The 22,022-nt window shown below is 54.0% G+C and overlaps 5 protein-coding genes across 5 annotated transcripts; 2 read left to right on the forward strand and 3 right to left on the reverse strand.

Annotated features, from left to right (window-relative positions):
* Window positions 1-146: 146 nt before the first annotated feature.
* ISF_01525 (cytokinesis protein sepA) lies at window positions 147-5,416 on the reverse strand (the record flags this gene model as incomplete). The annotated part of the gene is made up of 2 exons (XM_018845132.1): window positions 147-4,786; window positions 4,843-5,416. The coding sequence occupies 2 exons, from the start codon at window positions 5,414-5,416 to the stop codon at window positions 147-149; spliced, it is 5,214 nt and encodes a 1,737-aa protein (XP_018707898.1).
* A 3,591-nt stretch (window positions 5,417-9,007) lies between these two features.
* ISF_01526 (hypothetical protein) lies at window positions 9,008-9,616 on the forward strand (the record flags this gene model as incomplete). Its single annotated transcript, XM_018845133.1, has 3 exons — window positions 9,008-9,034; window positions 9,126-9,481; window positions 9,568-9,616. The coding sequence occupies 3 exons, from the start codon at window positions 9,008-9,010 to the stop codon at window positions 9,614-9,616; spliced, it is 432 nt and encodes a 143-aa protein (XP_018707899.1).
* Window positions 9,617-11,160: 1,544 nt separating this feature from the next.
* On the forward strand, window positions 11,161-12,458 carry ISF_01527 (Hus1-like protein; the record flags this gene model as incomplete). The annotated part of the gene is made up of 4 exons (XM_018845134.1): window positions 11,161-11,203; window positions 11,258-11,363; window positions 11,460-12,369; window positions 12,432-12,458. The coding sequence occupies 4 exons, from the start codon at window positions 11,161-11,163 to the stop codon at window positions 12,456-12,458; spliced, it is 1,086 nt and encodes a 361-aa protein (XP_018707900.1).
* A 351-nt stretch (window positions 12,459-12,809) lies between these two features.
* On the reverse strand, window positions 12,810-18,827 carry ISF_01528 (COPII coat assembly protein sec16; the record flags this gene model as incomplete). Its single annotated transcript, XM_018845135.1, has 1 exon — window positions 12,810-18,827. The coding sequence occupies one exon, from the start codon at window positions 18,825-18,827 to the stop codon at window positions 12,810-12,812; it is 6,018 nt and encodes a 2,005-aa protein (XP_018707901.1).
* Window positions 18,828-19,472: 645 nt separating this feature from the next.
* ISF_01529 (COPII coat assembly protein sec16) lies at window positions 19,473-20,626 on the reverse strand (the record flags this gene model as incomplete). Its single annotated transcript, XM_018845136.1, has 2 exons — window positions 19,473-20,255; window positions 20,312-20,626. 2 exons carry the CDS (start codon window positions 20,624-20,626, stop codon window positions 19,473-19,475), a joined length of 1,098 nt encoding a protein of 365 aa, XP_018707902.1.
* Window positions 20,627-22,022: the final 1,396 nt, after the last annotated feature.

Consider the following 22,022-nt stretch of genomic DNA (forward strand, 5'->3'; position numbering starts at 1 on the left):
AACAATAAGGAAAATTATATGCGCCTATGTGCTTTGTATGTAAACATTACGTACTTTGTGTATAAAAAAGAGCGAATCACCGTATGCCTTTCTTCGTTTCAATTCTTCCGCCGTTCCACACACCCTCATCAGCCCGCCCAAACGTCTTAGGATTTGTTCTCCTCTCCTGTCTCGCCGTTCTCCAAAGACGCAGCAACAGAGTCGCGAGCCGTCTCCTCGTGGCCGGCGCCTGTTGCTGCATCCTCCTCGGCAGGGTCGGCTTTTTTACCGACATCCTCTGCGTTGCTCACGGAAGCCTTATCACGTCGCCGACGGCGCATGCGTCTCTCTTCTTCGGCTGTTTGCCTTCTTGCCTTCCGAAGGCTCTCTCGCTTTTCGCTGTCGTCTGCGTCGCCGCCGCGCATACCTTGTAGGAGAGCGGCTGCTCGGTCGGCAACATCGCCGTCACCGTCCCGAGACTGCGTTCGATTTGGGCTTGCGGGGCCGCTTGGGCCAGCCATGCTGCTGTTCTCTTCCTCAATAGTCTGGTCCGTCGTCTTTAGCCCAGCCTCCACCTCAGGTATCTCGTTAAGATCAGGAATCTTCTGTCCAGAGGCAACACGCACTTGGTGGCGGTCCTTTAGACGCGCCCGCCGGCGTCGGTCTCTCTGGTCCCGAGCCTGCGGCGCCGCCGCACGTAGTTTCTCGAGCAGCGAGTCCATCGCACCAGTACTAGTTGCCGAGGCCGAGGCTGACTCGCTGGCGGCTTGGGCAGCCTTTTGCGCTGCGTGCTTTCGCTTCATTGAAGCTTCGTTGCGCTTCCTCGTCTCCTCGAGTTGGATATTCTTCTCTCGTGACTTCTTCCACTCGCTCAAAAAGTTGGCCAGCTTGCTAAAGAATTCGCGTCTGGCACTTTCATCAGCGGGGTCCTCGCCGTAGAAAATCATAATGTCTTTGAATGTACGAATCATCTCATCCAAGTACAGCTGCATCTGCTCAGCCTTGCGACGGGCCTCCTTCATGCAGCGTTGTACAATTAAGTTGACGCGATCCTCAGGGTGGAACATTTTGGGGTCGCTGAGATTGCCCGAGTCAAGAGACTTTTGGACGTTGCGAATGTTGGCAATGTACTTCTTAGCATCGGTCTCGAGCTGTTCGACATTCATCTTCTGTGCGATCTGGACGCCACCAATCTCGGAAGCAAAATTCTCCCACTCTGGGTATTGGCTGCGAACGATGCGCTCAACCAGGTCAGCCAGGGACGACTCGTTTTTGTCATCCTTGACCATGCCAAGTCGTGAGAGCGAGCTCAGCTTGAATCCTCGAGCTTGTTTATTGGCGTCGTTCATGTAATTACCAATATCCAAAATGAGACCCAATACGTTCATGAGCGAGACCGAGTCGCGGAGAGACTCGGACACACTGATGACTTGATGCATCTTGTTGTAAATGTCCTCATACTCCGACTCAAAATTTCTGGTCAGGGCCAGAGCACGCATTCTGCTCTTCCAGTAGTGGTGTAGTTCATATGCAGTGTAAAGGTAAAGTTGATCTTGCCTCGTCAGGTCGGCTGGGTCCAGTTCTCGCGTCTGCGTGGCAGCGTCAGGTCCGGTGAGATCTCTGCTATAAGGAGCCATCTGCTTGGACGTATTGTCGGGAATATTGCAAAGGTCATCCTTTTGAAGAAAGTCCATCACTACAGCGTTGTCGAGAACCTCGGAATCGCAGTGGATAATCATTTGCACAATCTTCTCCACGGAATGGTGTGAAAACTTTGCCAGGGCAATTTCATATGCTTTGCGCAAGTCACCAGAAATGAGTTGCTTCTTGTCATCCTTCCGCCCCGCGGCAGCACCAATTTTCTTGATCTCCTTGGCCATGAACAGCTTCTCAACCTCATCCAAAATACCCTTCCTACTAAGTTCAATGTACTTTTCTTCACGTGCCTCTGCCGACGGTGTGTGAGCTGCCCAGTGACTTGTCTCAGGCGCGTCAACCTTCTCCCAGTGAAGAGCCTTGAGCTTCTTCTTCGGTCTCGCGACAGGCAACCCGACGCTAGGCGTGGCGCTGTACGTGGGCTGAGGAAGGAAGCCACCAGTCTTGGGACCTGGCAAGGGTGGCGGTGGTGGAGGCATAGATCCTGCAGGCGAAGCTGTACCATCTGCTCCTATCGCAGGCGACCTCATGCCAGGCAAGGGAGGAGGGGGTGGTGGCGGCGGGGGTGCGCCTGGGACCTGGCCAGGCATGGGAGGTGGAGGCGGTGGCGGCGGTGGCGGCGGCGCTCCGGGGATTTGTCCCGGCATGGGCGGTGGAGGCGGCGGAGGCGGCGGTGGTGCTCCGGGAATTTGTCCCGGCATCGGAGGCGGTGGCGGCGGAGGTGGCGGAGGAGGACCAGTGGTGCTGGCGCTTGGTGTAGGCGCACCAGTGGCAGGACTTGCAGAACCTGCCTTGGGCGTGTCGCTATCGGCAGGTGTCCGCGGCGCCGAGGATTCCAGGCTGGGATGCGAAGGTCCGGTGGTGACACCCTCATCCTCGTCATCGCTTCCGTCGTACTTTTTGATCTTGGCCCCGAGCTCGTCAACAAGAACGGCTTGCTGCCGAGGATCGATAACAGGTCGCTTGTACTCGACAATTCTGGGACGCTCATATACAACGCCAACATCCTCTTCTAACTCTGAAACCTCTTCAATGGCCTCCTTGTCAGAGATATCGCCATTCGCGTTGATGGGTTTGCGGGGGATACGAGTTTGACGACTAATACTGCCGAGAACACTGTTGGTGAAGTCGCGAGGGGCACCGGCACCGGCTGCCTCTCCTTCTTCATCCTCCATCTCTTCACGGAGAGCACGAAGGCGATCAGAAGGTCCGGCAGCCTCACCCCATACTCTTCCTTCAAGTTTGTACTGTGTCTTTTGTCGCTCGAGCTGCATTTGCAAGCGCTCCATTAGTCGTTGGCGGTCAAGAATGCCTTGCATCTGCTCGGGATTGGCGCCATTTGTTCCCATGGTCGTTCCGATAGAAGGAGAGCTGGCGGCGGCACCTTTCGCGGCGTTGGAAGCGGCAATGTCCTGGGCGTCACGTAGCATGAGGTACAGCTCTCTGGTCTCGAGCTCGTTTCGTTGGGCTTCCTTGGCACGGAGTGTTTGCACGCCATCCAGCTCCGTCTTGAGCCCTTCAGCTTGTCGTCTTTGGGCATCGATGAATCTGCTTTGCTCGTCGACTTGCTTTTGGAGTTTCGCGACTAGCCCATCTGCACCGAGCTCCAATTGCGCCCGCATCTCATCTCGCTCAGCCATGGCGGCCTCTGCAATCTGTCGTGATTCAAGGGCCTCGTCCTGAGCTTGTCTTGCTTCTGAATCGGTGTGCAGCTTATCGAGCAGGCTCTGAACAGTAAAATTGAGACTCTGTTTGAGATCCATATTAGGCAGTCTTCTGTCCATGGCGACGTAGCTTAGCATGGCATCCACAAGCTGAAACATGCGTAGGCGTTCCTCTCCGTCGTTGGCGCGCATAAGCAGCAAATGCTGAAGAGCCGAAACAAAATAGTCGTTGGTTCGGCTTCCCTGAAGACGTTGATGGATGGCGTCGACAATCTGTACGGGATCGGTAAGATCCTTGACCTCGCCTTCGATACTGTCCTTGACGCTACTGTTTTCACGCTCAAGCATATCCTCATAGTCAATGGCCTCGTTGGTGCGAAAGCGCTCAATCTGCTTGTCCAGGAGTTCGTATTGAAAGGCCTCCATTTTGTTCAGAATGCGCTTGATGCCACATCCTGTAAATTGGGCGCGGATGTGTACTCGCAATTGCAAGTCTTTTTCCGGAGCGTCAATCATCATGTTTACCAACATGAGTGTCGCAACCGAATATTCCATCAGCAAATTCTCCATACCGACGCCGCCGGTACGAACATCATCGCTTGCGCCGACCATGCTGCCCATTTTGCCACGGCCGTCAACAGTGGCTTCAACCAGGCGCATCCAGTCATCAAACCGTCCATTGGCGCCGCTCTGGGCTTTGACCTCGTCAAGGGCCTGGATAACTTTGTAGTGACCCTCGCCATTATCCCCCCAAGTACTTAAAAAGGTGAGAATTTCGGACACAAGCTTTCTTGTAGTTAAGCGCGGCGAAACAAGCGATGTACCGAGTGCTAGAAGCACTTTTTGCTGCATCAGCGCATCATCTGCACCAAATTTATTGTTCATCAGTGTCTTCAAACACTTGATGATGTCGTATTCGCGGTCAAGGCCCTTATCAACCTTGGAGCTCTCACTTGCGGGTGCGTTGGAGATCTTGCGGTTGATTTTGAGCAGAAGAGTGACCAGCGCAACCTGTCCTTGGCACTCGACGAAGCGACGCACCCAGCCAATCTGCTGCGTGCGTAGGTTGACTTCCAGACTGCCCATACCCTTGCCGTCTAGCTTATCTTCCATTACTCGTCGCACGTACCATTCAGGCGTGCCCTCTTCGTCGGAGTAGGTAGTGACATCTGGTTGAGCAAATTGGCTGACACGAGCCGTCATGCGACGCTTCTGTTCGCCCTGCCATTCGGCCAGTCGGTCTTGGTGTAGTAGGGTCCATTTCTTGTCGGGTTTGTAGGCCATCATTTGTCGTCTAGCTTGCTCGGGGAGATTGTGCCAACCTCGCCTATGCATAAGCTGTGCAAACATCTGCTCAATGACATTGTCATCGTCCGGCTTGGGAAAATGAAAGGTATCGTGTGCGCCGGGGCCGGGGAACTTGGTCAAACGGTGAGACTCTCGGTGCGGTACGCCATAGGAGCTAAGGGAGGATGCGCTTGGTTGGACTATGAGGGTTGGTTAGGGGCCAAATGTAGATAGATGACGGCAATAGCGGGCATACCTGAGTAAACGCTGGCGTCGGAAACACGGTTGTTGGGCGAAAGAAGCGAGTCGTACCGAGAGGTGTGAGATCCGTTCATAGTGCTAGCCATACTACCACGAGAAGGGCCCCATTGCTGGAACTGCGCGACCCTACCGGTGCTGGCCATGGTCACGTTGCTTGCCGGGGGCCCCATTTTGGAGGCGTGGGAGCCAGCATTGGCGACAGCTGGGTCGAATGTCGGGTATTGGTGAAAGTCGTGACCCTTGTTCAGCTGGTGAGGCAAAGGTTCTCTGCGGACGGGGACTTGGTCAGCTTTCGGGAGGTAGTCGACGGGAATAGGCGAGCGCGAGCCGGGAGCGGTGGTATCGTACGGGATCGAGGTGATGGCGGGCGGCATGATGCCCATGCTGGGGTCGGGAGAGGAAAGCCCATCGATGGAAATGGCCGACGAGTCGCGGTTGTGGCGAGATGAGCGGGAGCTCATGGTACTGAGAGCATCGTAGGACTCGGTATCGGCGGCGCGCTTCTCTTTGTTCTTGCTGCGGGAGAAGAGGGAACGCCCGCCGGACGACTGTCTCGTCTTGTCGGACATTTTGAATTGGTTGTATTATATAGGGTGGCTGATTTTCGTAATCAGAAACGCGTAGAAGCGACGGCATGCAGGCTTTGGGCCGCTCGCATGATGATGACGGGGAGAATTGTTTCGTAGCGTCGCAGGCAAGTTGTCGACGGTGGGAAGCGGAGGCAGTCCAAGCTGTACGGCAAGATATCTTCTGTCGTTGCTGTTCGGCAAGGCTTGATGCCTGAGTGGATTGGATTCCCGCGATCCCCAAAGCTCAGAAAATCACAGCGAGACGACAGGCTTTGAAATATGAAGGAGAGTTCGTCTGTCGAGTCAAGTATCTGCGGTTTGGTTATGGGGAGAGGTTGAGGCGGAGGATTGTGCCCAGCGAGCGGCAAAAGGGGATTGCAGACAGGGCAGGCTGGCCAGGTGGTGTGGCTAGTGCGCTAGTGGGGAGCCGGAAGCATCAAATTGCACAGGCACTCGGAGGGTACCTATGTAGGTAGGAGCGGTTCAGGGGAGGAGAGAATGCGACGCAAGACCAGGTAGGCAGGGTTCGATAGAATACGGGACGAGCAAGAGGATAGGCTCAAGACGAGACCGGCGTGGGATTAGGGCGTACGATGTTAGTAGCATGAATAGATTAGTGAAGTGTAGTTGTTTGAGATGCAAGGCGTTGAGTGGTGTCCCGTTGTAGCGTTTAACTGCAGTGGCCCCGTGTTTTGTACCTGCGTGGTTAGAGGTGCAAAGGAGGTAAGGCAGGTACTAAGGTATCCAGGCAGCATGCCTTCCTCCTAATTCCAGTCAGATCTGTTGCAAAAGGCAGCAACGTCGCGAAGCCAGGTGTATTCAAACACATCAGGTTGTAAATAATTTCTATCGTGATTCTTGGTGGTATTACGACCAAGGGCTCCCATGTACCTCCCCCTCCTCAGCCTGCCCGTCATGGTGTTGTTAGCGGCAATGGTGGATGTGGTGGCCAGCGTTACAGTGGCTGCAGCGACCTTGCCCCTGACTTCCAAGCGTGGCGCTTCGCCTGTTTGGGTTAGCAAACCTTGCAGGGACCTGCCATCTCCTCAGCCATCGACCTACCTTCAAAGGCGCGAGCTTGTGCTGCTGCCACCACTTTGATGAGGTTGCCGCCTGGCTGCGAACTTGGATCGAGTAACCCGAAGCGATCTAGTTATTAGCCAGCCTTTTTGCTGGGATATCAATTCTTCCAGAGTACGAATACTTAAATGGATAATACCCTGTAGTATTGAGAATTGTGCCCAATTTACTCCGTACGCAATTAATGAGAAGCACATGTCCACTAACATCACTTCAGTCTGGTGCCCTTTGTGTTTTATATGCTACAAAATATGCTAGCTGAGTGTGCAAGGAGACGCCAGCCGTACCAGCACGATCTGATCAACCTACATACTTATGTACAGACCTGTAGGCTGTCGGAAACCTCTGAAACGATAACTACACTGTCTGTCTTGTTGCGGGGTTTAGCGCACGGTTATCGATACCTACGCCCTCGTCAAACATCAAACACGTGTACCCCTCGGTGTCAATGCAACTCTGCTTGTATCAGTTTTGGCCAGTAAAACGCAGCACCCGGTTATCTAACACCTCGGCAGGCCGGATGATTATCCGTCTTGGTCTGCGCCTTCACCACTTTAGCACCTCGAGCGACGTCGAGCGCACTAATTCGTACATGTTGGCCTATGATAATGCAAAGCGGATATATTGGACTAGAATATGGCTAGAATACCACTAGAGAACAACAAGAATCATTCGGACAGGAGTTTCTTGCGCCAAATTTTAGATGTTGGCGACGACTCGCGTTGAATAGCCCTAGCAGATTATTACTCTATCGGCTACGCTCATGCTCATTACCACAACTTAAATACGCTTCAAAAAGCTATTATTAGGCTTTAAGTGAAGGTTCAACGAACCCCAAGTTTGGGTCGCAAACCAAGAACATCTCTGCCGCCAGAAACGCGTGCGATGCTGTAGTTGTCACTGCATGGTCGGTCCATTCAGCGTACAGCAGAGCCCACCATAGAAACAGCGTGAAATTGGTCTCTCCAACCATAATTAGCTGTTGAGATCTCAAGAAAAGAAATACAACATAATCAAGTACTCGTAATATGTAGGAATTTCTGCGTATGCCCGTCCCGATTGCATGTTGCCTTACAGAGCAGGCGTTTGTCGCGGGCGGGACGCACCTTCCCTGAATATCATCAGCTCGCCAAGGACACATATCTCGGCCTCGCAACCTTGCTTGATATTTTTCTTTCTCTTCCCTTCACCATTCCCCATGATTTTTTTGTCCTTGCTCTTGTTCCGTCCACCTTTTGTTTGTTCTTCTGTTTTTCTGCATTTCTTGTCGTGTCGTGTCGTGTCGTTGTCGTTGCCCCCGTATCTTCCTCTGTTCTTTCTGTTACTTTCTGTAGCCTCCATGTACTGCTTTTGGGCTCAGAACCGTTGCTTTTGCATTGTATGTCATCAATGCCCTCTCTTTTGCCGCCGTCAAACGAGCTTGCCTCTTTCAATGGCATACCACTACCCAAAGTGGCCAGGTCAAACGGGGACAATAATTTGCATACATGGCTGTTCAGTGCCTATGTGCATCTTATTCCAACGAGTACCCCTACATTCCATTGCAATGTTCCCTGACTGTGACATGTACAAAAAAAAACAGGCCCAGCTCCCGTGCGGCTCAGATACTCCAAAAAGCGACTTCGCTTCAACAGTCACACCCTGAGTGCCTCGCCGATGCTGGCTGGCTATCATCACTGCCGCAAACTATTTTGTACAGTTCGGACCGAAAATCAGCACAAGAGTTTTTTCCGGGCGATGCGAGCACTGAATACCCATTCGACATAGAGAGAGCGGTCCAACGCCGTGTTAGTGTTTGGGGGCTTACACGGAAGGGGTGGCGCCGGGGAACCTTCGCGATTCTGGATCTTTGGTTAGATTGGATACTACTGTGATGGCGGAAAAACTCATTCACGTGGATATTTTAGGCCGGGTGCTGTTTTAATTATTTATTTCTATTGAATTTGACTTCGTCACTGGAATCTATTTTGCTGCCCATGACCGAATGTATTGCCTACTAGGTAACAAGCTTCGGTGCCTTGCTTTAGCACTCGCATGGTTCTTGACTGGTTGCGTTTTTCCAATTATTTCCCCAGCAGTGTGAAAATCCGACGCATACTATGTACCTAACCTTGGGTTGTGTCGTGCAATTCTTCCAGTGTCCTTTGAGTCCCTAAATGTTGGTGAAAGTTGGTGGAAAATATTAGCAAGGTTGTTGACGGGCAGCGAATGTTCTAGCGCGTGGACCCCAGAAACCTGTGGCACCTTGTCCGCAACAGGGGTCTCCTCAACATGAAGACGGCTTGTGTCGAGAACCCCATCAATCACCATCACAATTCATCGACGAGCTTCCGCCACACCATCTCCTCACGACATCATCTCTGCGTTGGTCACTCTAGCTGCTCTTTATTTATTTTACTTTGTCTTTTTGCCGCGGTCCACCGTCGCCTTGCTCCGCCCAAGACTCGCGTAGGTCGGCCGACTCCGCCGTCGCGCGAACGCCTCTAGGCACTCTTTTCTTGGACCGTCATCATGGGCGCCGCGTTGTCCGGCATCAAGGTTCGCTTCATCTACACACTTGCCACCCCCCGTGGGCAAGGAATTACATAGAAGGGCGAGGGAAAAAATTGCTAACGCAGCACACCCGCAGACACTCATCGTCCCCGCCGCCATCTCCCTCGCGCTCTTCCTCGTCGTCACCTTTGCCGTGCTCCCGCTCTGGCGGCGCTACCGCAACCGCTACAGCCAGTACCTGCCGCTCGACTCTCTCGGCACCGCGTCGTCGTCGCTGCGCGACCGCATCACCGCGCGCCTGGCCACGCTCACGCTGCCGTCGACGTGGCGCCGGGACAGGGGCCGCTTCGCCGCGACGTCGGGCCCGGGCGGCGGCTTGGGCGAGGATGGGGAGGGCGATGACGGGGGCGAGGAGCTGGGGCGTGTCGGTGCGGGAGCTGGGAGGACGGTAACGGGCGGCTTTGTCTCGAGCACTGTTCGGCTGAGTAGAGAGTAAGTACTTTTTTGTGTCGGTTGGCTTGGAGGATACGATGCCATCGTCTTGTGGTCCAAAGGCTAACCGCTTGACTCTCCATCAGCTTGGAAGAAGGGTTTATAGACGATTCCGACGACTCCGATTCCGATTAAACATGAGCCCAATGGCGACCAAGACGAGGATAATCGCGCAGAGAACAGGCTAGAGCTTCTCCCTCAGTTGTATAATTTTAGCATTTCGTATAGCGTTTATGAATTTCACGACACTTATTCTACTCGGAACAAATACCGACCAATACTGTACATCGCTGACCTCCGTATCCGCTGATAGCCCATCGCCATGATCAAAACAATGAACGTGCCTCGTGGGTATTTGAAATCACACAAAAACGCCAATACCAAAGTCTCCGCCCCATTCTAACAAACTCCATCATGCGATGATGCCTCCCAAGCCCTCGAGGCTCCGGGGTTCGTCAGTCTCAACAGGCGTCAACAGCTGGTCTGCCAGGACTCCTGCATCACCGTCTTGGTACACCTCGGTTGGCCGTCTTGTCGACCCCGCAAAGGAGCTTTCGCCTTCATCTTCGAGTACAATCACCATCCCCAACCTCTTCTCCGCTTCGTTCTACGGCCGGGGAGGTGGCGAAGCAAGATCCGGAGTGCTGCCACTAAAATCCGACTCCCTCTCCTCCGTCCGGGCAAGTGAGCCAAGGTCCGGCGCGCTGGCATTGGGCCGCAGCACCGTTTGCAACGGGTGGCTGCCCAGCGGGTCTTCGTGCGAGCGACCAAACCTGAGGAAGCTGATTCTTCCGTCCGCGTCTTGCCTCCTGAGCATCGAGTCCGTGTTGACAGTATGGCTTCTCAAACGAAAGTGGCGAACTCTGGCTGCAGCCCTAGGTGGCTGCTCGTCGCCGCCGCTGGTACGATCAGCCAAGCATGAGAAAACGCAACCCATTGTATTAACGCAGCTTTCTAGCCGTATTCTTCTCTAAACTTGTTTGCAAGTGGCGACTCAGCAGCGTTGTCAAGCAGAGTAGCGTTGAACGGGGAGATGAAGGCGACTTGGGGGGACTTATTTTGGTCGGGGCAGTTAATGCTATGAATCTTAAATGTTCAAATATTGATAGAAGGATAGATGTTGCAAAACACGAGAGCCAAATGATTAGTAGATATTATGTAGTAAATTCGACAGAAGGTAATACCGGCGGCTTGAGCTTGGACTTCCTTTGTTGTGGTTTGCACCTACCTCTGTCCCAGCAGCCGCCGCCGTTCTAGCCCACATGGTACGATGCTGTATATCGATACGAGAAGTCTGAATATTTCGTGATCTTTTATAGAATTTGCAGTGTTGCAGGCCGTTCTAGGTCATACGGTCCAGGAACCGTTCCCGCGATGCCAGCCTGTCGCCGAAGCTTCGAGCCATGATTGACTCTGAACGCCGAGTGAGGCACTGCAGACGAATGCTCTGACGGTCGACAAGTGACAGACCACTTCCCTATGATGAATCATTTCGGTAAAGAATAAAGAAAAGCCAGAAAGAATTTGGGGGGTCACTTAGAATTCATCTGGGGTCGTACCTACATAGGTAAACGCACACAGTGCGCTGCCCCGCCAAAATTCCTTCTACGCACTGGTGGTAAATGCAAGTCTCGCGTTGCACCAGTCAATTACCAACACGCGATGTTCATCAATCCGCCATGCGCTTTCGAACAGAATTAAAAAATATACGCACATTTTCCAGTAAGATTACAGGCAACAGAAACCATGACTTGGGTGCGCTAACATCTCCCGCAGAGCTAACGGCCGCGCTCTCTTCGCTCGAGAAGATTGCCTGGGTGCGTCTTAGTGATGAGACGGCACGCTTCACGGTGATTCCCGACATGGGATCCCAGGTCTGGGCGTATGTACCCCATCCCAGGCGTGTGCACCGAGCCTATCGAATGGTAGCCGTGGCATTGCCTGTCACGGCGGTGCTAACTCGCTGACGCGCCTCCAGCTCCCTCTCAATGGACTTCATCTTTGAAAACTTCACGATCCAGTCCGCAGAAGCCTCAAACACCATCAACCTCGAGCTCCCGCTGCAGCCGCTGCAGCGCGCGCTCAAATCAGCCCTCAATAGCATCTCCGCCTCGTTGCGTCTCACGAAAAAAGACGGCCTGCCCGTACTCTCCCTCACAATCACTACCACCACGACCGCTGGGAGTAGCACAAACGCTGCTTCTGTCGCCGCCGCTGCCGCCGCGGGTCAGCGCGTCTCCGCCATAGATGACCCATTTGCCACAGGGGAAGATGATGACCACTTCCACGCTGAGCACCTCGAGACGTCTCTGCGGCGGGAGCACGAAAAGATCATCACGCAGGACATTCCCGTGCGGGTGCTGCACCCCGAGACCGTCGAGACCATCATGCAGCCCAAGGTGCGCGAGCCCGACGTTCACATTCAGCTGCCGCCGCTTCTCCAGCTCAAGGCCATCTCGGACCGCTTCACCAAGCTCGCGCAGGCCACGACCACCGCTAACGGAGGCACCGGCGGCGGCGCGTCCGCGTCCGCCGCCGCGCGAGCGCCCAAGCTCGAGCTCAGCGCCAACATGCACGGCGGCCTGCGCCTGCGCATCGCCACAGACACGACCGACATCGCGAGCGTCTGGTCCGGCCTCGAGAACCCGCAGCTCGACCCCGCACAGCTCGACCGCCCGCTCGAGGAGCACCCCAGCACGCGCTTCCGCGAGGCCGGCCCGGACCGCTGGGCCACGGTCCGTGTCGACGGCAAGGACTGGAGTCGCGTCCTGAGCGTCGGCCGCCTCGAGGGGCGCGTCATTGCGTGCTTCGCCGACGACCACGCGCTGATCCTCTACGTCTACGTTCCGCAGCACGACGACGCGACTGCGGAGGATTCGGTAGTCACGGTACGTTGAGAGCAGAGACAAAGCTGCATTTCGGCCAGGTGTACTAACATAAAGCGCTGCAGTACTACGTCCAGTCATATAGCGCATAACGATACCATCTACGGATAAACGAACGACCAGGCATGATGAACAAAATAATGTATAGTAGATTTCTATAATACAATGCACTCTATTATGATACACGAGTATAAAAGAACAAGAAACAGGGCGTGACAAGACTTGTCCCCTAGCATTTAAAACGTCGTACAAAGGGCCAAACAGGGGATCGGGGAAATGCGGCCATCAGATATGCGCAACTCCCAAGCTCATGCCTCGCCGCTTCATGATTAATAATCCGGTAATGTTTTCGATTTGAACCTTCCATCCTTTCCCTTCATTCCTTCATTCCTTCATTTCAATACCTTGCCTTCTCCGTTCGTTTCTGTTCTTTGTCACATCCTTTATTTGGCCATGACGTCCACGTAGCGGCCACTCTTGCGAGGTTTCTTGCCCGCAGCCTTGCGCGGTCCAGCGGCGCCCAGCAAATCGTCAATACTACTGGCGTTGCTGATGCTCGTGGCCGGACGGCTCGGCGGCCCACTAGGCGGCGTCGGCGCGCCGCCACCGCTGGCGTTGGAGTCGGAGCGCATCATGAGCGGCGGAGCGCTGATCCCCAGGCCACTGGTAGGGGGCGGCATGGTGCCCGCCTTGAGATTGGAGGTTGACGCGGACCGTGCCAGGACTCCGGTAGGCGGGCCAATAGCACTCGGGGGAGGCGTACCGCTGACGGAGCGAGGCGCACCACCTCTCGGCGGAGGCGGCGCGGCCTTGGGAGCCTCAGTCTGCTCGGCGCCAGCCTTCTTGTTGATCCACCGCTTCAGGTCAGGGTCGTACACAAAGCTGTTAGATTCTCCCAGCTTAGCCTTGATGGCCTTCTGAGGTGATGCCTCGCCGCTTCCAAGTTCCGCTTTCTTGGAGCCACCGAACCAGCCACCGAAGCCCCAGCCGCCTGACTTCTTGGCTGCGGCTGCTTCTGCAGCTCGTTTGGCTTCTTCTTCCGCAACCTTCTTGAACATTTCTTGATTTTCGCGATCTAAATCAGCCTTGGACTTGCCATCTGCGGCCTTCAGAGCTGGGATGACATCCTGGTCATCGTCCATGAAGCTTTTCTTCTTTGATTTGGGCGCGGCGTCTTCGGCATCATTGTTCATATCGGGCTGGTACGAGGGAGGCTCATAGCCGTAAGACTGGATCGATGGTGCTTCGTATCCCTGGAAGTGGCCAGAAGGAGGCTCATAGCCTTGCGGCTCCGCTGATGGCGGCTCGTAGCCTTGCGATTGTGTCGACTGAGGCTCGTAGCTTTGTGGTTCTGTTGACGGAGGATCGTATCCGTAAGGCTGCATCGATGGCGGCTCAAATCCATGGCTCTGCGTGGTGGGCGGCTGGTACCCGACATTGGCGGCGTCATCGACCTTGGGGACGTCGGCCTCAGCAGGCTGGGCCGGCTCATAGCTGGTAGTAGGTTGGTAGCCATGGTAGCCATAGTTGGCATTCGAATTAGGCTCAGCTGTGATGCTAGGAGAAGGTTGTAGACCATAAGGGTGAGCAGCGGTGCTTGATGCTTGGGGATGATAAGAGGAGACTGCAGGCTGATTGGTTTGATGCGACAGCTCAGGCGCGCTTTTGTTGAAGCCAGGGTATCCGGAATCAATGCCGCCGGTGCTGGGATAGGCAGGCTCATAGGGGCTAGCACTGTATTCGTTCGACGTACGGCCATTCATTTGCTGTTGCACAGGAGCTGGCTGCTGTGAGACAAAGTCATATGGGTTCTGGGCCGTGGCAGCAGCAGGGGTTGTAGCTGGGGCATATCGAGAGTTCGCTGCTGAGGCTTGTGGAGGCAAAGCTGGCACTCCGTAGTTGGGTGAAGCTCCATAAGTTTCGAAGTTCGAGACAGACGGCGAGCGGCTGATATTTGGTGTCGAGGCGATGCGAGCGAACGGGCCATGTTCACCATCTGCACCAGCTTGCCCGTTGCCCTCTTCATCTCCAGAGACGAATTTGTTGAACCGATTCCACATACTATCAGAAACCTTGTTCATGCTTGGCTTAGACATCCAGCTTGTACCATCATCCTTGGGAGCCTGCTTTAAACGTCTCATAAAATCGTCGACAGAAGCCTCCAGAAGGGGGTGGTGGTATGGTGATCGGCGAGTTTGGGCGCTCATGGAAGTGAGGATAGCATCGCAATATTGTAGAGCCTTATCACGGTATCCATGTTCAGCGAGTACTGTCGCATGTTGAAGCTTATACCCTGCTAAATGAGGGGCACCGGCTGCGAGATTCGCGGCACCGGACAGCGTCAAACCGTACTCGTAAACTTCACTTAGCTGTAGTGCCTCAGTTTCTTTAGCGAACTGGTCCGTCTGCTTGTGATGATCTGCGCCAACCAAGACGAAGTCGGCGTTCGGGTCGTCAACGCCACCAAAGACAGAAATGGCCCTGCTGAAAATGAAGCAGATTTGCGCAGCTTCAGCCCGACCATAGCCTGATAGGAGTTTTCCGAGGGCATTTAACCCACGGATATCATCATCGCTTCTGTTGCTGAGTATCAAGGACACAGTTTCCCTCCAGTTTTCCAAGCCGCTTAGAACATCCTGCGTTGGTCCCGAGTCTGCATCAGTAGACATCAGCTGCAGACCAGCACGCGCGTGGACAGGTACCAGTTCATCAACACAGTCCTCAAAGTTCCCAGACAGAACCTTGTAGAATGCGCCAAGAGACCGGTTGCTGTGACCAGGGTAGTTGACCTCTTTTCGTACGAATTCTTGCGCCACTCGGCTGTAAAGTTCAGGTGAGGTAGTGTGGGCAATCAGCATAGCGTGGCCCCAAAGGCGCTTGTCAACAGCCGCCCAGACAGCCGATTCACGGTCGCCTTTAAGCAGGCTGTCTTTTATGCTTTCCATGGCAGCGGAGCCGACGTCATCAGTCTTCATGCCAGTGAGTGGCGCCATCTGGCTGACGCTCGACCCAGTCGGCAGCAGGTCATCTTCCTTCCCTCTTACCGACAAAACTTCCCGAACTGCCTTGTCAACGGCCGGAGATCCTTCCAAGTGCCCGTCGAATTCGACAAAGACTCGGAGAATCTTCCACAGGAGCAGTCGCTCGATAGATCTCTTTGCTTCCAACGATAGCTGAGGGCTCAGGGAGACATCAGGCAATTCGCGTTCTAGTGCGGTAATTCCGGAGGACAACCAGGCCAGAGCATCCTTCTTCTTCGACTTGCCTCGCAGAGGACCTGGGAATTTCGCCAGCTGCTCGGGTAACGGCTCGATCTCCTTCATGCTCTTGACTTTGACCTCTCCAGGGGTTCTCAGCATCGTCGGCGCCGATTGGTTCATGGTGTAGCGCGGCGTGCTCTTGGGAAATGAAGTCACCATGGCACCGCCTACTCCCCAGGAGAGAATGGGGACACCTTGCCAGCGCTGAAGTGGATCATGTTCGCGACCATCCGTGGGAGGGACCATGTTCATAGTAAGAGATGCACCTCGAGTGCGGACGGGCATCGCGTGTGTCTGCTGAGCAACTTGACCAAAAGTTGGGGCCGCATTAGTATGAGCAGAGGCCGGGCGCGCTTGCTGGTGAGTACTGCGAGTGGCTCCGGGAGATTGTGTCTGGGCCCGAACGGGAGGGGCAAAGTTGGGTTGGTGTGGCGCAGATTGAGGCAGGTAGTTGCTAGTATTACGCTTCTGGGGTGACAGACTAGACGGTACACCTGGGGTCTGCCGGGGAGCAGGGCTGTATCTTGCAGCAGCAGAGGGAGCTTGGTGAGGTGCTCCAGGCAGGTTGGCGGCCTGTGATTCCTCCTCTTCATCGACCTCCCGCGTTGGCGGAAGTGATGACACGCGATTCAATCTCGGTTCATGGTTATAGCTAGCACGTCTGTCAAGATGGCCAGAATCAGCACCGGTAGCAGACTTGTCGTGGTGGATCTCAAATTGAGCCAAGGGGCTTGAAGTTCTGGGCAAGTGTGGAAGGTATGTTTGCGACGCGGAAGCAGTAACAATCTGAGTTGGTGAGCTGTTTTGGCGCGGCAGAGGAGGCGCGGGAGAGAAACGGTTTGGCGCGGCAGGTGGAGGAGCTGAGCTTCCCTTGTGTAGTTGAGCGGGAGATGGAGAGTACCTAGTAGCATTGGAGGCCGGCCCTGGGGGTTGTGCAGAGCCTGTCTGCAACGCGGCATACGGATTTACCTTGGGCGGCGCGACCAAGTTTAGAACGGACGCCTCTGGCGCCGTAGACCGCTCCAGGGGCGGCGACTGGTACTGCTGGTTCAGGGCAGGCGGTGGAGGCGCAGTAGAAGTCGGGCTTGCGTTGCCATACTGTTTGGTAGGCGAGGCGGCACGATGACTTGAACGCGAGCCGGGGCGTGGTTTCGCGGTCACAGGGAGATCTTCAAAGAAGCCACCCTGTCGGCTGACGGATCGAGAAGGTGGCGCCTGCGTGGGAGGAGCGGATGCAGATGGCCCAGGAGGCGGCGCGTACGCATTCGCTGGGCGTGGAGGAGCAGACATGGGTGGATGAGTTGGTTCTTGGGTCGCGGTTGGCAAGCTTGGTCTCTTCCGAGGCTTGACATTCATGCTGACGAGGTCCGTTGGCAGGTCATATGGAGAAGAGTATCCGCCCTTGGCCTTGTCTGCAAAGCTCTCAGCCTTTGGAGCATCAGTTTGAGGCGGTACAGCTGGGGCATAGCCAAACGCGCCCCCGTAGGGTGTTTGCTGTGGAGGCTGCGCTGCATACCCATAGGAAGTTGATGGTGCAGAAACAGATGGAGATTGTGTCTGGGCCGGAGTTGGAAAATATGGGTTGGTTGCAGGCGTCTTTGGCTCAGTGACAGCGGGCACATCGTCATCTTCGTCCAAGAGGCCTTCATCATCGCTTCCCAAGAAGCCAGCAGTATCAACCGCCGCATCATCAACGCGGCTGTCGTCCAGAAGAAAATCGTCATCATCGTCCCCAGTTCCAAAGGCTTCCTGCCACTTCGCGGAGAGATCAGCCGGGGCTTCGGCGGCGTCTGGCTGACTTTCATCCATGACCGCTGCATCAAATGCATCCGTGGGAGCCTGGCTAGGATGATGTTCGTCGGCGTGTTCTTCCAGTGCGTCGAATGCAGGCTGTTGTACGGTCGGTCCTCCGTTTAGGGTATTCCCAATAACTTGCATGGTAGACTTGCGCTGAATCGGAGCCAAGAAGTCGTCAGTAGGCTCACTGTGCTGGACGTTGGAGAAGAAATCGTCGACTGTGTCCTCTGCCTCGAAGGAGTCGAAAGGGTTCTTTGATTGCTCAGCATCACTTGCGACAGCTTCTGCGTGAGCTGGAAGTAGTGGTAGGCCTTCCTCGAAGCGAGATTGCGATGCTTCTGTAGCAGAATCCCCAATCTCACCGCCAACTGTTTGGAAAAACCCCTGTGCATGATCATCGGCGCCATCGTTTTCCCAGAACATTTTCGGTTCCTCTGGATCGGCCTCGGCGAATGGATTCTTGTCAACTTCTTCAACAACGTCGAGGGCTTGTGAAGAAGGTAGCGGGTGTGCAGGGAAAAGGTTCTCGGCGGTCTGCGCTGGTGGAACTGGAGGGAAGGAGTTTGTTCGGTCGGTTGGGGACATGAATTTGAATTGGTCGGTATTGGATCGGGAGAGTGCCCAGTCACTCTCGTCATCGTCATTGAAGCTGATTTCGTGGGAGACGGTCCGAGCGAAAGACATGGAGCTTGAATGCTGAGAAAGCTGATGCGATGGCTGTGTCACCTGTACCTCTGGCTCTGGCTCTTTAGCTGTCTCAGCGTCGTGCTTGGTAGGCGACTGTGGTTCAGCTTCTCGGGGATGGGACTCTGCTGGCTGCGGTGCTGGCTGCGGTGCTGCCTTGGTCTCCATCGTTGTACTGTGCTCAGTTTGTTGATCAGCAGGCTCGAAATCTTCGACTTTGGCGAGCTCGGTATTTCTCGATAAACTGGCTAGCCCAGTTTGAGGCTGCAGAGGCTCTTGGGCCGGCGGCTCTGCAAACCAAGCATCGGTATCGTCGTCTTCGTTCGCAGCAAACGGGTCGGTCACAGCGGGCTCCATCTCCAAAGATTTCGCAGCAGAGTTCAGTGAGTTTTGCGCTTCGGTCGTAGGATCGGGAAGTGTAGCAGGGGTATGTTCGGAGATGTGATGCTTAGGGGTAGCCTCTGGCGCATCAACGTCGATGGACTGCGCAGTCGGCTCTTCGGACACTAGCCAAGCATCGCCGTCATCTTCTTTACCATCCCGGTCCATCCAGGCATCGCCCAAATCATGGGTTTGCGTCACTTGGGGTATCGTAGGTGTCGTGGCTGCACCATTGGCGTCTGACGGGAGTGTAGCGTCCACCTTGGGCGGCGCGATCTGTTCCAGCCGGTTGGGCATCATGGCCGGATGCCAGGATGAATTGGGCGCTTCTTCGGCCATTTTTCTTCTCGCTACTCGTGAACGAGGGAGCCTCTCAGAAACGCATGGGGGTATACTAGAAGGTTTGCCGTCAGCGTGTCAAGTCGATCGGTTTGCGATGGCCCAGGAATTGCCACTCAGCCACAACCGATAGGGGAGCCCGAGCGCAAGTGGGAAAATGTTCGGCGTACTGTGAATGAAGAATTAAATCGAGATCGAGATTGGAAAATAACAAGCGATGCCGACGACACGATGCGAAAAACAAAAAGCAGGCAGTGTCGCTGGCTGACTGGCGCGGGACGGCAGAGGCAAGTTGGCCAGATGGAGAAAGGAGAACTGGCTTGTACGTCGGAGTTTAGCGGCCAGGTGGTGCTGTAATATGGCGTGGTTCGCCCGAGTCGCAGCTTGGTGGGTTTTGGCACGGCACGGGAGCGGAACGGAGCCCCATTTTACAGTGCAGGCCGAGGCCTTATTACACAACTAACGCTAGGGGGGAAGCAATGCGTATGTAGCTTACCCTGTAGTGATTTGGATTAATTTTCACGCAGCACGTCGTTTGATTAAAGACGTTATTAAAAATCCAATGAAGAGTGTAGCGAATTCATGAATTTGTTGCTAATTATCTGCCGGCTCGAAAGTATTAGTCGGCAGCGTTGGACACTCAACTCAGCTGCATCCAGTTGCATTTGCCGCCACGGTACTGTTTCTAACCTGAATAACACCAGGTCCTGCAAGGGCCATAGCCACCACATCATCTGAGGAGTTAAACATGTTTCCTGTAGTCAAAGCAGCGTGACTGAAGCCATCCATGACATTCTCAGTAAATGGAAAATCTGCGTTAAAGCCGACCTTGCCACTGTCCCACTTGACGTTTGTAATATTCAACGAAATCGGCTTCTGCTGACCAGTGGTGTAAGTCAAGTAAAGTCCAGTTCCATTGCCCCCAACATATTTCTGTGCCTGAGTCGAATTGCCAAGGTCCGCAGAAAAGTAGAGCGTCTGGTCCTTCGCATCCAGCACTGCCACAGGAGTGCCGTTGACCATCAGCCCCGGGAAGATGGGCAAGTTGATGTTGGAGAGGGGGTATGGGCACGACCCAGGCACGACAAACAGTTGCAGAGCAGAATATGCAAAAGGGGCTGGCACGGCGGTTAAGAAGGGCGACTCTGACGGCACCTGCTTCAGCACTGTCCGATAGTAGCCGTTCTGCTCGCCCTCCTGCCCAATGACTGAAGAGATAAGCTGGATGGGGACGGTAACGTTCTCTTTGGCGAACAAAACATTCGCTCCTTGGAGCGCACCCAGTACGACCGCAGTGAAGGTTTCAGCAAGGTTGACGGCTTGCGTCAAGTTGGTCGTCGGAAACATATACTGGCAGGCCGACGGCACAAATGAAGTATTAGCTGCCATCAGGGCCGCCTGGGCTGCGAGGGCATGCGTCTCCTCTTGCTATATTAGGCTATATTAACGGTTGATTCTTCGGGAGGAGGGGAAAGGGTACCAACAGCTAGAATGGTAGAGAAGACGTTGATCAGTTCTTGCTTGTTGTCCGCCTCGTAGCCCTGCGTTCCATTGGTGATGTTTTGAAGAAGAGAGTTAAAGAATGCCGTCTCGAACAGTTCGTTAAATGCAATGAGCTGGAGAGCAGTCGTGCTCTCAGGACCAATTTTAGTAGGCAAAGCTATATTGGGTAGTTTGCCGCCAGCTTGTTGAGCCAGCACGACTTGCTGGTCGCTATTTGGTTTAGGAAAGCCATCGTTGCTAGGCACGGCCGCGCCGGCAACAAGGCCGATGAGACCGAGAAGGGTGAAAGATTTCATCGCAGAAATTATGTGAGATGCGAGGTATTTGGCAATAACATTCCAGCCCAGTAGCCATGCGCGAGACACTCATGCATTTATACACCCAGATATCGCCACTAGTAAATCGACACTCCCGGGCTTCCGGCTGATGACATCTACGCAACGAAACTTCTTTCACTGTTGCCAGCCACGACCTCCCAGATTGGGCAGAGCTGATTAGAATTGCGTCGTCGATTCAAAAATCTCCATCTCTAGTAACTGTGACACCCCTATGACGTACGCCGGATTGGATAGCGATTGGCCGGTGGCCGATCCGTCTGGGCCGTCATAGACAAGGCTAGTGGCGGAAATCGATGGGCTACGCGGTAAACGGCACACCCAAACAGATGATCTGGGGCAATCCGTCCGATGATGGAAACTCGGGCTTGCTTTCATTTATACATCTAGCTACTTTCAGCCATCTAAAGCTGTAGAGTCGTCGTCAGCCCAACTGTTCGGAAGATCATGGTACCGGGACGCCGTGGCGGCGGACGGCCGTCGTCCGAGATGGGCGAGGCTTGATTTGAAATTACGGGTGAATGAAATATTGCTCTAATTGGAGGCTGGAACAGTGACTTGGGACGGTGGCAGCAGAATAGAGAGCCGCAAGGCTGCCACCGATTCCTTCGTTCAGCTTACACCAATGGCTGGGTCGTGCGGCTTGACTGGTCGCATCACCAACAGAGCCTTAGGCGGGATGAGGTTCTCACATTGTTTTATTTTTTAAAAAAATATTGTAGCGAGTAGAAGGTGATTATATCTTCCAAAAAAAACCCTCCGGAATATGAGCGATTAATACGCCTCTTAAGCGGCGGTTTCGACCATCGGAGGCGGTATAACACCATTAATGGCCGTGTTACCACGCAGCAACTTAAGATACTGGACACAATTACCCTAACAAAACGGGTGTAGATGCAAGGTAGACATAGTGTAGAAGCCATATCTTAGGGAGTTTGGTCAAGCGCCAAGCGATAAATAATATTTAGATATGATTGGTTTTAATCAGACAGCGGTGCCATTCCGAGGAGGGTGATTCTGGTATGGGAGCCTTCTTGAGGTTCGTAGCATGGAGTATCGAGACTCTGTAGTAGACTATCTCCTTTCTCGCCATTAAAACGATTCGAACTATTGGAGTTGATTAAACCTTGAAATAACGAACAAATCAGTTGTGCATATTTATTCTTGCCTACCTACTTGCAGCTTGGCCTCTTTGTAAGTGGTAGTGGAGGTACTGCCACCTAAGAGGCAACTAAGCATCTCCCGTTCAATCTAAAAATCTACCATCAAGTACTAGGACTCTTAGAATTTCAAAGTTATTAAAATTCTTTTCCACTTTTAACTTGCAATTATACCTGGTAACAATCTCATTACAATC

The sequence above is a fragment of the Cordyceps fumosorosea genome, assembly GCF_001636725.1.
Source record: "Cordyceps fumosorosea ARSEF 2679 chromosome Unknown scaffold_2, whole genome shotgun sequence".
NCBI classification, from domain to species: Eukaryota; Fungi; Ascomycota; class Sordariomycetes; order Hypocreales; family Cordycipitaceae; genus Cordyceps; species Cordyceps fumosorosea.